Below are 14,203 nucleotides of genomic sequence, written 5' to 3' on the forward strand. Positions count from 1 at the left end.
CAGTAAATCCATCATTAGCCCCGCATCACCACCTGTCTGTTGGTGTCTCACTCGGTTTTATTTTGTCAAACTGTTTGTGAGTTTATCTTTACTAGATGATGATGAGAATTCGGAAATAAAAACTGCAACTATATGATTTTAAAAAACAAGGACTAAAAAATATTTGTTAAAACTTTCACCAAGTTGTGTCAGTTTATGAGACAGATAATGTATGAAAAGAGCTGCTGTTGCCATCTGAAGAAATGCCTGCTCCCGATTAAAAACAACCAATCAGAGCCAGGAGGAGGGTCTTAGCGCTGTCAATCAACCTTATCAACAAACTGCTAAATGTGCTAATGGTGGAGAAACAACTTAACGTTACAGGAAAACTGTTTATCTGCCTTAACCTGTGGCCATGCTAGCTAGCCTTAGCATGGCCTTACTGATTGACTGCACTAAAACCCGCCTCCTGCCTCTGATTGGTTGTTTTTAGTTTGCACTGGGAGAAGAAAGAGGAAACAAAAATCACTGATTATTTGTCTCGTACTGTCACAACGTAGTAACTGTTATAACAAATATAAAAAAACATTTTTTTCATAAAAGTTACAATTTGCAGCTTTGAATGCACAAGTCTGAATTTATTATTGACTTTAGCAACTTCTGACGGGGTCAAAATAATTTCTGCAGTGTTAAAAATGCCCATCATAAATATGTTTTTCCATCTTCCTGTCACACTGCTGATCATTACTGAAACTTAGCTGTGTAAATAACAGCATAAATTATATTTGAAATTAGCAAAATAACAGCAGGGACGTAAACATCTAGTGAATTTATTGGGAGCAGTGATGGTTAACATCTTCAGTTGCCAGGTAACGGGGCTGTGCTTCCCTGGGGTTGCCAGGTAACGGGGCTGTGCTTCCCTGGGGTTGCCAGGTAACGGGGCTGTGCTTCCCTGGGGTTGCCAGGTAACAGAACTGTGCTTCCCTGGGGTTGCCAGGTAACGGGGCTGTGCTTCCCTGGGGTTGCCAGGTAACAGAAGTGTGCTTCCCTGGGGTTGCCAGGTAACGGAGCTGTGCTTCCCTGGGGTTGCCAGGTAACAGAAGTGTGCTTCCCTGAGGTTGCTAGGTAACGGGGCTGTGCTTCCCTGGGGTTGCCAGGTAACGGGGCTGTGCTTCCCTGGGGTTGCCAGGTAACAGGACTGTGCTTCCTTGGGGTTGCCAGGTGACGGGACTGTGCTGCTTCCTTGGGGTTGCCAGGTAACGGGGCTGTGCTTCCCTGGGGTTGCCAGGTAACTTGGCAGTTCCTTCTGATTTGTGACGTTACATTCAGGAGATTTTTGAAACGGCTCATTTTCCAGACACCAAAAAAAAAAATAATTAACTTATTTGCAAAAACCGGCTGGGTGTTTTTTTTATCACTTGTTTTCATAAGCAGCAGAAAACCAAAGTCCAAAATTTCCATAATTAGTACCCTTTAAATTATTATATTTGAGCATATGAAACCCATCTCTAATTTGCTATGATTTGGTAAATCTGCACCAAAAATCAGTAAGTAAAGATAACTGCTGATAAAATGCTGAATATATTCAATACACAGTTTGAAGGTTACAGACTAAACTGCACAAGTTTGAAAGTTGTTCTTTATTTTCCTCAATTCTTGTCTAACATTTGGATATATGGTGTAAAAGTGAACTTGAATGCATTTGAAATGCTTGAAGGAACAAGTTGAGCGCTTGACTTATCGGCTTTGGAGGGTTACTGGAGGAGAGGAAATCCCACGTATGAATTTGTGAGTCATGTTTAGAGTCACGGTTGACTGTGTTACTCATGTAGATGTTTTCTCCCCGGACAAATCGAGGAGATTTGTTTTGTTTTTAAATCATATTTCTTGTGTGTTTGGCTCCTTCTTCATTATTTCCTATCAGAAAGTTACTGTAGCATTTCATAGTTTGCATGTTGTTGACGGTTTAGACATAAATAGGAGCTGGTTTTAACTCTTAATGGAGTGTTTTTAATTAGCTGTGTCTTTGCTGAAAGAGGCCACTTGGCTGAATAAAGTGCTCCTCCAGCCTAAACATATTCAGGGAAGACAACACGTGAATATTCACTGTTGGTTAAATATTTACTTTCAAATCAGCTTAGGTCCAATTTGTGATGATTAGATTTGCATATTTTTACTCTGTTTTGAGAAGAAGTTCCAGTTTGTAGATGTAAAAACTCCCACGCTGCTCAGTTCTCCTCTCAGGTTGAGTCTTATTATTTTGTGTCTCATTTATTGACAGCTTTCTTCATACATCTGATTTGAAATCTTTTTACGATTTTTCTAACTGATCTTTCTTTTTTCAGTTTGAAATATTTTATTGTTTTCCTGTTTTCAGTTTCAGTTTGAAAATTTTCTGTTTCAAATCTTTTTTTAAGTTTTGATTTATTTTTTTTTAGCATCAAATATTAATTTTTTCAGTTTCAAATGTTTTTTCAGTTATAAAATTTTTTTTCGAATATCATTTTCAATTTTATTTTTATTTCAATTTAAAATCTTTTTTTATTTTTACGTTATTTTTCTTTCAACATTTTTCATTTTCAAATCACTTTTTTGTTTCCATTCTTTTTATAAATTTTTTGCTTATGTTTTTTTTTCATTGATGTTATGAAATCAGTCACAATAATACTGGTTTCCACTGCACAAGGTTTTATTTTTTTCTTTTTGCATGCATATTTTAAGTAGCAAATGTTTCTTGTTTGTTTTTTTATACAAGTCAGAAGAACAATTGCTTGAAAACGGTTGTGTGCATACATGCAAACCTTCAGGAGAGTCCCTGGTTGTACATACTGTTCCCTACTTTGGGTCATTCCAGGCGTATTTTTGTGTCAAGAAGGGCACTTATCATTTTGAAGACTGAAATAAACAGTCAAAAATAATTAGAAATTAACTGGAGAACATTCTAGCTACACGCAGGCTATATGATGCATGAACAGTAATTTTAAAAATCATAACAAGAAATCTTATTTTCTCAAACCAACATTACCTTCTGACTAAATGGTGATTAAAGCACAAATAACACAAGTTTGAAGCCATTTATCCTTTTAATTTAAAGCTGCTTTACTTCATATTTGCATCAAACTATCAATAAACCTTTTTTTTTTTCTTCATGAAGTTGCACATAACTTTACTCTGCTTCTTTATACCAGTTATTATTGATTGAGCTCCAGGATGGCAAAGCACCTGGATTTGAGCAGCTCTTCTGCTAAACAGTTTGAGGCTTTGAAAGGGATGAGAGTTAAGTCGCATTCTGCTGCTGGTGTTAGGTTTCCTCTGGGACTCATTTATGTTGTTTCCAAGGCTGAGAGAAATAAAAACAGTACACAGACCGTGTGAAAAAAAGACAGTATATGTAATTTTTAGTATGCAGTCAAATTAGATGTGCAAAATGTGAAGAAAAATACCACAAATGATAGTAATGTTGGCCACTTTTTCGGTTTACATTGTCTTTTTCATGCTGCAAACAGTGAAACTTATTTTCTGGCACAAAAGGCTTTAAAACTTCTCCAGAATTAGAAAATTTGTCCGCTTGGTAATCCAACACGTTCACCTGACTGCTTCATTCTGAGTAACAGCCTGATTATGAGATCATTTGGCACCTGGATGTACATTTCCTACCAGCTGCCGCTTTATTTTCTGCTCCGATTCCAATCTTTACTGTATTTCCCATCCAGTCCGAGATGAATTTATTCCTGCGAGATTGGCCTGGTGAGACATTAATTTAATGCGGACCGCTGCTTTGTCTCTGTTCGCCAATATCTGCCGTAGGAATCCATAACTCCTGATATTAAAAAAGTAATAAGGCAGAGAAAGACATAGGAGTGGAGGTGGAATGAGAGACGTGGAGAAGATGAGGTGTCACGTAATGGGTCACACTCATTACCAGCGCCAGCTGCTGTTTGACTCGCAGCAGAGGGAATCTTTCTTCTGCAGAAAATCAGTTTTGGACCAGCCTGGCCTTTCAAGGACATCTGATGTATATTGTGTCTTTCTTGTGTAAATCTGCTCTTTTTTTAAGGTCGTGCATCTAAAAAAAGAAATCCTAAAGCTCTAAAGCATTAAGGCTTCCGCTATGAAGGCATGGTAAGGATTATATGATTCAGTCACTTTATGCCTCAAAAATATAAAACAACCAAATCAAAATATTATTTTTAGTACTTTCTGCCAATATCAATACCTGCTGAAAGGGCTTGATTTGATTTTGTTTGTTTTGCGATTGTAGCAAAAAGAGGATCATCCAACAGTCTTAAAGTTGGATTATATCAAGTTTTTATCAAGGCAGCTCAAAGTCGTGAAAACATCATACAGTCACCATTACATTTTGTCAAATGTCATCTTCAAAATCATCAATAAACATGAAATATGTTTATCAACGTTTCAGTTCTGATTAAACAAAAGCAGCTCTAAACAATCGGGCCTTTAAAGGAATTCAGTGTTTCGGACATTTTTCAGTTTTCTGGAAGTTTGTTCCGGATTTGTGGAACATAGAAGCTGAATGCTGCTTCTCCTCTTTTGGTTCTGGTCCAGACAGAACCAGACTTCTCTGATTGACTGCAGAGAAATCTGTTTGGGTTTGGAGTCAGAACTAAAAGTGGTGGGATGTGATGCACTGAGCAGTGGGCAGCATGAACTTTAAGTTTTATCTCAATGTTTTGTGCTACTAATGTAATGATGATAAAAGTGGCGATAAGAAGTATTGATTAGGTTACGTTAAGTTGTATCTGCATGCTAAAGCAATCACAACCTCACAAACACAAATACTGCTCTTGAAAAACATTTGATTCTTCAGGACACCAGTCTGATAAAAAAAAAAGTCTGACCTGTATCACTGAGCTGCACTAAATGCATTTAATAATCTTTTCAAAATAGTTTTTATTTATTGTTTCTTTTGTGGAACAAAAGTGGGGGGAAATTGTAAAATGTAACAATCCAAATAAAGACAGTTTTGAGAGTTTTTAAACGTCTTTCATTAGAATTTATTGGAGTAACAATAAATCTAAATTCCTATAAATGGTAAACAATGTGATAAATGCCCATCTCTAGATGCGCTTCAGTGTTTCATAATTTCATAATTATAATTTCCATATGTCCTGGTTTACTGGGTCTGGTGCAGAATTATGATGCATGTCTCACATCTATGAAGTAAAAACTGGGTAAAATGCGACATGATGGATACGTATCCGATTAATTTCCACAATTGGAAGGAGCTCAAATCCAATTTCTTTAAGGGGGAGAAAAGATCAGAATTGGGCCGATTCGACTGCCATGAACATCAGAAACAAGTGCTGCATAATGGGAGAAGAAATCTGATTTGGGTCACTTTCGCTGTGTGAACATTGCCCAATTGTTTGGTTTGAGTAGCTTCTTTTTCCTTAATAGATGAAAAATAATTTTGCATTTATTGTATTTTCCGCACTATAAGGCGCATCTAAAAACCTTCAATTTCCTCAAAAGTCGACAGTGCGCCTTATAATCCGGTATATATGGACCAAAATTAAGCCACAACAAGTCAAGCAACTACAGTAAGCAGCTGTCGACTTAATTTTCCCCCGTAGAAGAAGAAGTGCGCGGTGCATGCTGGGATAGTTGTCAGAACGCTGGTTTGTTAATAAAGTTTGATAATACTTTTAAAGCCAAGGGGGGGGATAGAGAGACGGAGACTGCGGCGGCAGCGTGTCGGTTGGTCTGCGTTACCCAGAAAGCAGTTGGGCACAATATCACAACACCAACACCGTGAGTGAAACGACTGGGGCAGCCTTCTATGCAAAGCACTCGGGGACAATTTCTTTACAAATGTGGATGTGTAATAATAGAGTACGGAACAAATTGGCAACCCAAACTGAAGCGTCTATTCTATGCACCTTATATATGAAAAAAGTTTTAAAATAGGCCATTCATTGAAGGTGCGCCTTATAGTGCAGAAAATACGGTACTTATTTTTAAGTTCTAACGTTTATGGTTGTATTTCGCAGGCAGAACTGGACACACTGAGGTGGTGCGAGTTGTTTACCATCCAGAGGAGATCAGCTTCAACAGCCTGCTGAAGGTTTTCTGGGAAAGTCACGATCCGACTCAAGGTAAACGCAACATTCGTCACTAAACCCTGGAACTAGAACAGGAGGGGGTTTATTTTTGAGTTTCTGTTGGGTGTGGGCAATACGAACTTAAAGCTGCAGCTTGTAACTTTTATAAAAAATGTGTTTTTTACATATTTGTTAAAACTGACAGCAAGAACAGTTTGGGGGGTTTAAACATTATTAATTGTAATTTATTGTGACAACAACACATCAATCCCCACTGCTAGTTTCTGCTTGCTACATACTGCTACATATGATCGATATATCTATCATTTTAAAACCCGTTCCTACGTTCGACTGATTAACAGAGCAGCACATATGTGAGCCAGCCTTGGAAAGCTTGAAACATTGAGGCTGACAGACTGACAAGCCGACAGTGAAACGATGACATGATCAGTCATGAAAAAACAGCTTTCAGTTCTGCCAAGACAGAAGAAGACAGGTTATATTTTTGGAAATGCTGTCAGTTGTCGTTTGCCAAGAACCGAAGACAAAGACGCCGCGCTGCCATCGAGATCCTCGTTTTAAAAAACGAACGTGTGTGTTTTCAGGAATGCGTCAGGGGAACGATGTCGGGACAACGTACCGCTCTGCCATCTACGCCTACACTCAGCAGCAGCTTGAGGAAGCGTTGGCCTCCAAGGATCAGTACCAGAAGGTGAACAGATCCACCAGTCTTTGTTATCTGAACAATTTGTGCACGAAAGCATTTTGACTTTAAAGGGATCCACCATTAGTTGAACATGTTGGCCTAAACAAGTTGTAATTTTCCTTTTAACTTACAAAATGCTGTTACGGCAAAAGTCATTATTCAAAGATTTCTGTTATATTTTTCACTCATGGAGGTGGCCATTTTTTCACTTGATAGCTTGATGATCCATCCTGTACTGGAATCTACAGAGTAAACTCATGAAGGCTAACTTTACCAGAGTTGTTGTTTGTCATATAGCATTTGAGCTGTGTAATTTTAGATAGTTCTACACTGCATTGCTGTTGGCTGTAATTAAAAAATAAAATAAAATAGTGAGGTTAGTTTGGATCACTTCCCACATGATTAAATATAAGAAGAGCAGGGTCATAAAAATCCGAACACAATTTCCGAAGCACCAATTTGTGCTCTCAACATTTCTCTCCGAAAGACTTTAAGTAATTTGTACGAGCAAAACTGATGAAGGCTCTAACAGGTGAACATTACCTTTACAAGCTTAAAATGAATGCGGTACCAACAGTTTTTATCCACAAAGCGGCCAAACCCAACTACTGCCAGAGCGAAAAACACTGGGACAAACATCAGACCTGTAGTGCAGGAAACTCTTTGAAATGCTAACGCAGCTTATGCTACTGGTGCCGGTACTGAATGTGAAACCACAGACCAACACCAGACCCTAAACTGTTACTGGACTGGATACAGAACTATAGAAGCGCTTACTGGATCACACAGTCCAACCAGAGGTACCTTCAGCTTCATTCATTGTTTAATTTATGAAGCTGAAGGCAGCAGCAAAATACCAACAGCTTCTTCGGCCAACTCTTTCCTCCTCCTCTGTTTGTTTGTTTCTCCTCATCTTGATTATTCATATCTCTTGATGTCTACATTTCCATCAATTTCAACGCGCTCCAGTTAAATTTGAAAAGGCTTAAACTGTTAGCTGGACTAAGCTAGCGCAATCTGACAGAGCATCATTTACCCAGAATGCAATGCAGCAACATGGCGAAGTCCGTGTGACAATATTTTATTAAGATTTATAAAACCTAACCAGCCTTTAGTATTATTACTGTATTGTTTTATCATATAAAATACATATATTTCAAATAAAGTCTATTGTTACAACTAAATGTGGATCCCTTTAAAGAATCTGGAGAAAAGCCAAACTGCGTATGAGACAGCTGGGAAGTTTGTAGAGGACAGAGAGTTTTCTTTTTTTTTTTTTTTTTTTGTCAGGGTCAGTGGGAAGAGGAGGACAACATCAGGGGTCGGACAGATGGATTGCAATTAGAGTTTTATTTAAAGGCGAAACAGAGATGCTGCAGAACAGGCGGTCAAAAGGAAACCAATTCACAAAGCGAAATGGGCCTGGCAGAGCGGCTCACTGAGACAAAAGAGATGATCCAATGTAACAGCACGAGCCTGACTGAAGAGAAAACAACCAAAAGAGCTAAATAACCCCAACAATAACCACAAAACAGCCTTCACCAGGGACAAATGCAGCAGAAAAAAGCTGCAAACAAAAAATGTTGCAATCACAGAAAATAGAAACAAAAAATACCGCATATAGCAAGAGCAACAGCAAGTGTGAAACTTTGCTCCACAAAAGTCCTCCATACCACTAGGGGAGTGTTTCTCAAACTTTTTCAGGCCAAGGACCAACAAACACTCACGGACCGCCTAATTGCCCCGCAGTCACACAACATCTTAATATATACAACCTGAAATGAAAATATTAGTGACTCATTGTCTCTGTTCCTCCGAATGAGAAGGGTGGTGCGGTTTGGTAAACGTGACTGGCCATAATTTGGGTGTTTTGAGTTATTTAGAGATTCTGAAAATGTGGAATGTTTCCAGTGATGGAAAGCAAATCAAAAAAGTTCTTTAATACAAGAGGCATAATTTATAAGCATAATAAACAAATAATAGATTTGAGTTGTGTTAGCAAAAACAAACATTTTCCTTCAACATAAATAATTTTACTTTAGGTGTTAAGATGCAGTTAGTCAGCGTGGGGCGCAGCGCTGTTCACTGCCCCGTCACCAGCATGTCCCACCAGTGGTGACGAGGCAGTGAACAGCGCTGCGCCCCACGCTGACTAACTGCATCTTAACACCTAAAATAAAATGATTTATGTTGGACATGTCATGTATTGTAATAGTACTCAAAAACAACAGTTCTGAAACTCACCCTGAAAAGCTTTACACTTCAGCTGTTCTTTTAAGTGACCCAGTCATAAGCCATTTATCCACTAATATTTTTAAACGCAATCTTTTCCTAAGTTAACTCTTCGAGCTCACGTCAAATAGTTTGTTTACATGCAGTACGTTGTGGACCACTAGGGGGCGCCTGTGGACCCCCACTGGCCCGGGGACCACAGCTTAAGAAAGACTGCACTGGGTGTTAAATGAGCTGCTGCTGTTCTGTATTATTATTAAAGATGTTAAGTAAAAGTCTTCATTCTTCCTCCAACTTGGTTCTCACATAAGTTTAGGCATTAAAATCCAGAAATGAATTCATCTTCTCCTTGCACTAAAGGAGAACATGCTGAGCAAAGTTTCTTCTGTGTTGTATTCTCCCTTTGTCTGACACAGACTTAAACATTTAGCATTTTGACTTTTCCGTGTTCATTTTTCCTCGTTATCCTCCCCGGCGCCCGCTGGCTGCTGTGCAGGGGGGCGGGGATTAAAAACGGAGCTCATTAAAATCCCTGCTCTCACTTAAGATAACTGTATGCACAGATTTGCAGCGCGTTGCCTCAGTTTTGTTGCTGTTTGCTGAGGTCAGATCTAATCTGGTGATTTTCTTTTTTTTTTTACCCTTTTGTTAAATATTTACCATTCCTAGCCACTCTTCTGACTCAGAGTTTTGACCCATTTTCACTGAAATCAGGCTGTTTTTGCTGCTTTTCTGCTATTAAACAACTGAAAGTATCAATTTTTTATATATTTTTTGTAATTTTCCAACTTTTCTTAACCAAAACTGCGTTTAAAATTTCTTTAAACCCTAGTATCAGGCATGCTTTGCAGTCTTGATCTGCCACTCCTAATGACCTGAATTTTAATAGTTTTGGGTTTTTCATTGTTAAGTTTTATTTTGTTGTGACTTTTTGTTTGTCCAGTTCTGTTAGTTTTTCAAGTGCATTTGCTAATTTAGTTAAATATTGTATAGTTTTAGTTACATTTGTATTAGTTGTAGTAATAGTTTTAGTTTTTTCATACTTTGTTTAATTTTTAGGTGCAGAATTCAAAAAGGTATCATGTTGTGATTATATGTGGTTTGGTTAATGAATACTTTTGCTTTTCCCGGAAGAGTATGAAGTATCATAATTTGCCGACAGCTGACGTAGAAAAATCTATTTCGCATCAGAACAGAAGGCTTAAAAATAGATTTGTGAACACAAAAACAAAGGATTTTATATCTATAATTTTAGTATGTTTTAGTTATTTTTATAAACACACAACATAGTTCCAGTTAATTATAGTTTTTTCCCCATTATCTACCATTTTTCAACTTCAGTTTTGGTTATTTCATCAGTTTTAGTTAACTATGGCTCACATTGTTTATTAATAATTGCTCCATAATGGTTTCTGTTTTTGTAAATCAGTAGTTGGCGTTATCAGAATTCAGTCTGAAAAATGAAGCAGAATTTGCCGACAGCTGTAGTAAACGTTTTGTTTGTGGAGAAAAGCATCTTTTCCACATCTAAAGTTCTAAATAGATGAGATTCATAAACACCAAAATGAAGAATATTATTTCCATAATTTCAGCATGTCTTATAACAACATTCATTTAGTTGTAGTTTTTCCCCACTAAATAATTAGTTTTTATTTATTTAATTTACTAAAAATAATTAATCAGCTTCAGTTTTCATCACTTTGTTAGTTTCAGTTAACTATACGAAGCACATTGTTCTTTAAAAATCAGTATTTTGCAAATGTTTTCATCTTTATCAGGATTCGTATCAGCTTGACTTCACTTCCCAGCATCCCTTTCTGCTCTCCGGACCCGCTCCCTTCATCAGAACCGTCCCTTTTATTTCTGCTTGTACATGCAGCTCATATACGTCCGAACGCTTTTGAAGTCCACTCACACAAAAAGCCGTTCACACGCCGCCTCCCTCGTCGACTCCTCTCCTGCTGAGGCTTTTCCACCGCCATCGCACCAAAGGGCTTGTTTCCATGGAAACTGACGGGGGTAGAGGCTACTCTATTCTTTTCTAGTGTAGTCTGGTCTTCATTAGTCTTTTTTTTCTCTCCTTCTCCTCACCCTGTTTGGCCTTCCTTTTCTTTTCGAAACCTTTTTCTTTTTCCTTTTCAGCGATATCTGTCTGAAAAATAAAACGCGTGAAAGGATTTTCTGTTATTGCTGGGCTTTTTGGGGTTGTCCCATTGCTTTCAGCTGGTTTGAGGCCTTTTATGTTTAGAATGAATAGAAAACAAAGTCAGCCGACAGGAAGGTGGGACGAAAACTGTAAGCAGATCTATGAACAGCAGCCCAGAGGAGAGACGGAAGGATGAGGGTGAACACGCGGAGAGGTGAGGAGTGGAGATTCAAAAGGTTAATTAACAGAGATGGTAGAGATTGTTGTGACTCTAACTGCTTCAATACAAAACTGTGCCGGAGTGAAATTGTTGAAGCTTTAATCCTTTTGAAGGTCAGGCTCTTTTAAGGGACGTTGAACGTATTGATTTCTTTCAGCAGCTTGTTTTCCACAAGTTTTAAAATATATAAAAAATAATCTTTGGTTTGTCGCAGGGATGAGGAAGTGAAGAAAAAGCTCAAAAGTGCAAAACATTTACCTGGAAATCAGACTTATTACATCCTGGGTTATAATTTTCTGTTTTTGTCTAAAATAAAGATACTTTCAGACATTCGAGGTGTTTAACAAGAAACGTGATAAACCTGAACTCCCACCTGTTTATGGAGGAATATTAGGGCCAGTGGACAGTAAAAAAAATATAGAATAAATTTCCACTAAAAATTTAGATATTTTTAGGTTAATCTCAGAAATTCTCATAACACACTAAACATTTCTGAGTTTGAAAAGTAAAAAAAATTCCTAGAAAAAAGTTTTTATTAGAAACTGCGCCGTTACCTAGCAACCCAAGCTGAGCTCCAGCGCATTTAGTCTGCTGGTTTCCCCGCTGCATGCGCCGTACAATGGCTGCTGGAAGGGAAAAGTCTATTGTAGTTGACTTACCATCCATTTTTGTCGGTTGTACAGGAGGCTCCACTTCTGCTTTTCAAAGATGGACGGTTGTATAATTGCGAATCTATTTGCAGTCATTTTCACGTGAAAGTGTAAACGTCGAGTTGGGGGCTGTGGCCAGCAGCAGCTTATTTGGATTTAAAGTGACAAGCTGTTTATTTTCCCGTCTGTTTGGCTGTAGACGTCTACTTGTGTAAATCTCAGTAAAAATAACAGAAGCCATTGAGTCCAGGTTGGTGGCCATAGATTTGATCTAAGAATGACATCAGCACCGGCTCTGATACCGATGATGGATCAGATCGGTTTCATCTCTACATCAAAGATTCTCTTCCAGTGAAACAGACCGCCGGTGCTCTGGTTTCCGTTTTTTTTCTTATTTTCTCACAGACAACTTTCTCTGCGTAACAGAGAGATTTCCTGACTCCGGCTCTAACAACCATGTCCTCCTGAAAATCTCTCTTAGATTTTGTTTCCGCTTATTTTTTTCCGCACCAGATTGGCTCACCCACCCCCTCCCATCTGTGTCTGCGTGTGTGTGTGTGTGTGTGTGTGTGTGTGTGTGTGTGTGTGTGTGTGTGTGTGTGTGTGTGTGTGTGTGTGTGTGTGTGTGTGTGAGAGAGAGGGAGAGAAAGAGAGAGAACGTGCTTGGCCTTTAGCAAACACACTCCATGCCAAACCATCTGGGCATTAAATCTGTCCTACTCAAAAATCGCTTCAGTTGCAAAAGTAACGAACACACTCTCTACTCACACTTTGGGTTTGTTCTGATGATGCATAATTTTTATTGTTTGTACCAGAACAAAGTCCAATGGATGATGAGGGGCCTAAGCTGCCATTTCTGTAAATTCTTCTCTTCTTTTCGCCTCGTACCTTCAAATATTTATAAATTTGTGCTCTAAAAAATCACTTTAAAGTCTTTTTATCCAGCCACCCAATTCGTTATTTCTCAAAACCCAGACTGTGTCAAAGCCTTGCCGATCAGGCGCTGACCTGAATTTCCGAATAGCTCGGTTAAATACAAAGCTAAATGCTCTTTTATTCCCTTTTTTACTTGGCTGCCATGAAAAATGTAGATGGAGGAGCAGAGAAGGGTGAAATAAAAGTTTAAACCAGAGATGAGAAACTTCAACAAAAAAAAAAACCCAGCAGGAAAACAGACGGGTTCATTTGGTGTCACGGTATTGACCATGTTCGCTTCGCCGGCTGCCTTGATTGTATTGTTCACACAGAGCGTGATTGGGTAATTTGGTGTGCGTGTGTGTGTGCGTGTGTGTGTGTGTGTGTGAGGCACAACAACGCTGCAGAAATTACCTTGCAGGCGGCTGGTGGTTGTCTGCAGCATGAAAGGAGCCTCCCTTTTCTTTTCTCGCCCCCTACCCATCATTAGGGTGTGCACTGCGTCTAAAATGGCAGGTAGTGGTAAACGTGTGTGTGTGTGTGTGTGTGTGTGTGTGTGTGTGTGTGTGTGTGTGTGTGTGTGTGTGTGTGTGTGTGTGTGTGTGTGTGTGTGTGTGTGTGTGCGTATCGTTGCTTGATGTAATAATGTGTGCTCGGCCTGTGGGTGCAGGCATGGCTCCTGAAAGCGTGGTGTTTTCATTGTTCTGGTATCTTTTCTGGCTGATCCATTTTCTTTCTTATATCCACTTCTAAACACAAAACTGCTGCTTTTATTTCCTCTGCCTCTTTGTGCACAGATTCCCTCTCTTCTGCCGTCACCTAGCCTCTGTTTTCTTTTTTTCCATTCCTTCCGGCCGCTTATCAGCGTTGTTCACATTTCCCTGCTTTACCGGAGCAGTTGGAGGTATTTGCATACCAAATGAGCAATCTACCTCTCTGACATGCAAATTAATGGATGTGAATTATGCATTTATGGCACGCAGCTAACACAGCATCAGGCTCCAGCACAAGCAAATGCTTTGAAAACACTGAGAGGAAGGAGGGACAATAAAGATGCCACCACAGCAGGGTACGCTGCCGCTTTGAGCTTCACATGCAGAACTGGTGTAAACAGGACAGCAGCCATGTTTAATCCCAGTTCAGTCTTAAATTAGCCCTTAACAGATTTTTTGGTAGTTATTTAAAATAAGGACTTTGATTTCACGTTAAAGACGGACATTTATAATTTATCATGAAGGATTTCTTTGATTTATCGTTGTCACTATAAATAAAAAAATTAGTGAGAGTATGATC

At 38.8% G+C, this 14,203-nt stretch overlaps 1 protein-coding gene across 7 annotated transcripts in view; it reads left to right on the forward strand.

Moving 5' to 3' along the window:
• msraa (methionine sulfoxide reductase Aa) overlaps window positions 1-14,203 on the forward strand; it is a 36,479-nt gene that overhangs the window by 17,082 nt on the left and 5,194 nt on the right. For 2 of the 7 annotated variants that reach the window (XM_081602178.1, XM_081602177.1), the window contains exons 4-6: window positions 5,991-6,095; window positions 6,647-6,753; window positions 8,038-8,726. In XM_081602178.1, coding sequence (XP_081458304.1) covers window positions 5,991-6,095; window positions 6,647-6,753; window positions 8,038-8,259 — 434 coding nt within the window. In that variant the 3' untranslated portion in view covers window positions 8,260-8,726. Of the gene's footprint in view, window positions 1-5,990; window positions 6,096-6,646; window positions 6,754-8,037; window positions 8,732-13,707; window positions 13,815-14,203 lie in introns of those variants that run through there. The other 5 variants (XM_008397207.3, XM_017302301.2, XM_017302302.2 and 2 more) reach the window with 4 other exon arrangements.

This window comes from Poecilia reticulata, chromosome 21, assembly GCF_904066995.2.
Source record: "Poecilia reticulata chromosome 21, P_reticulata-male-v2, whole genome shotgun sequence".
Taxonomy (NCBI): domain Eukaryota; kingdom Metazoa; phylum Chordata; class Actinopteri; order Cyprinodontiformes; family Poeciliidae; genus Poecilia; species Poecilia reticulata.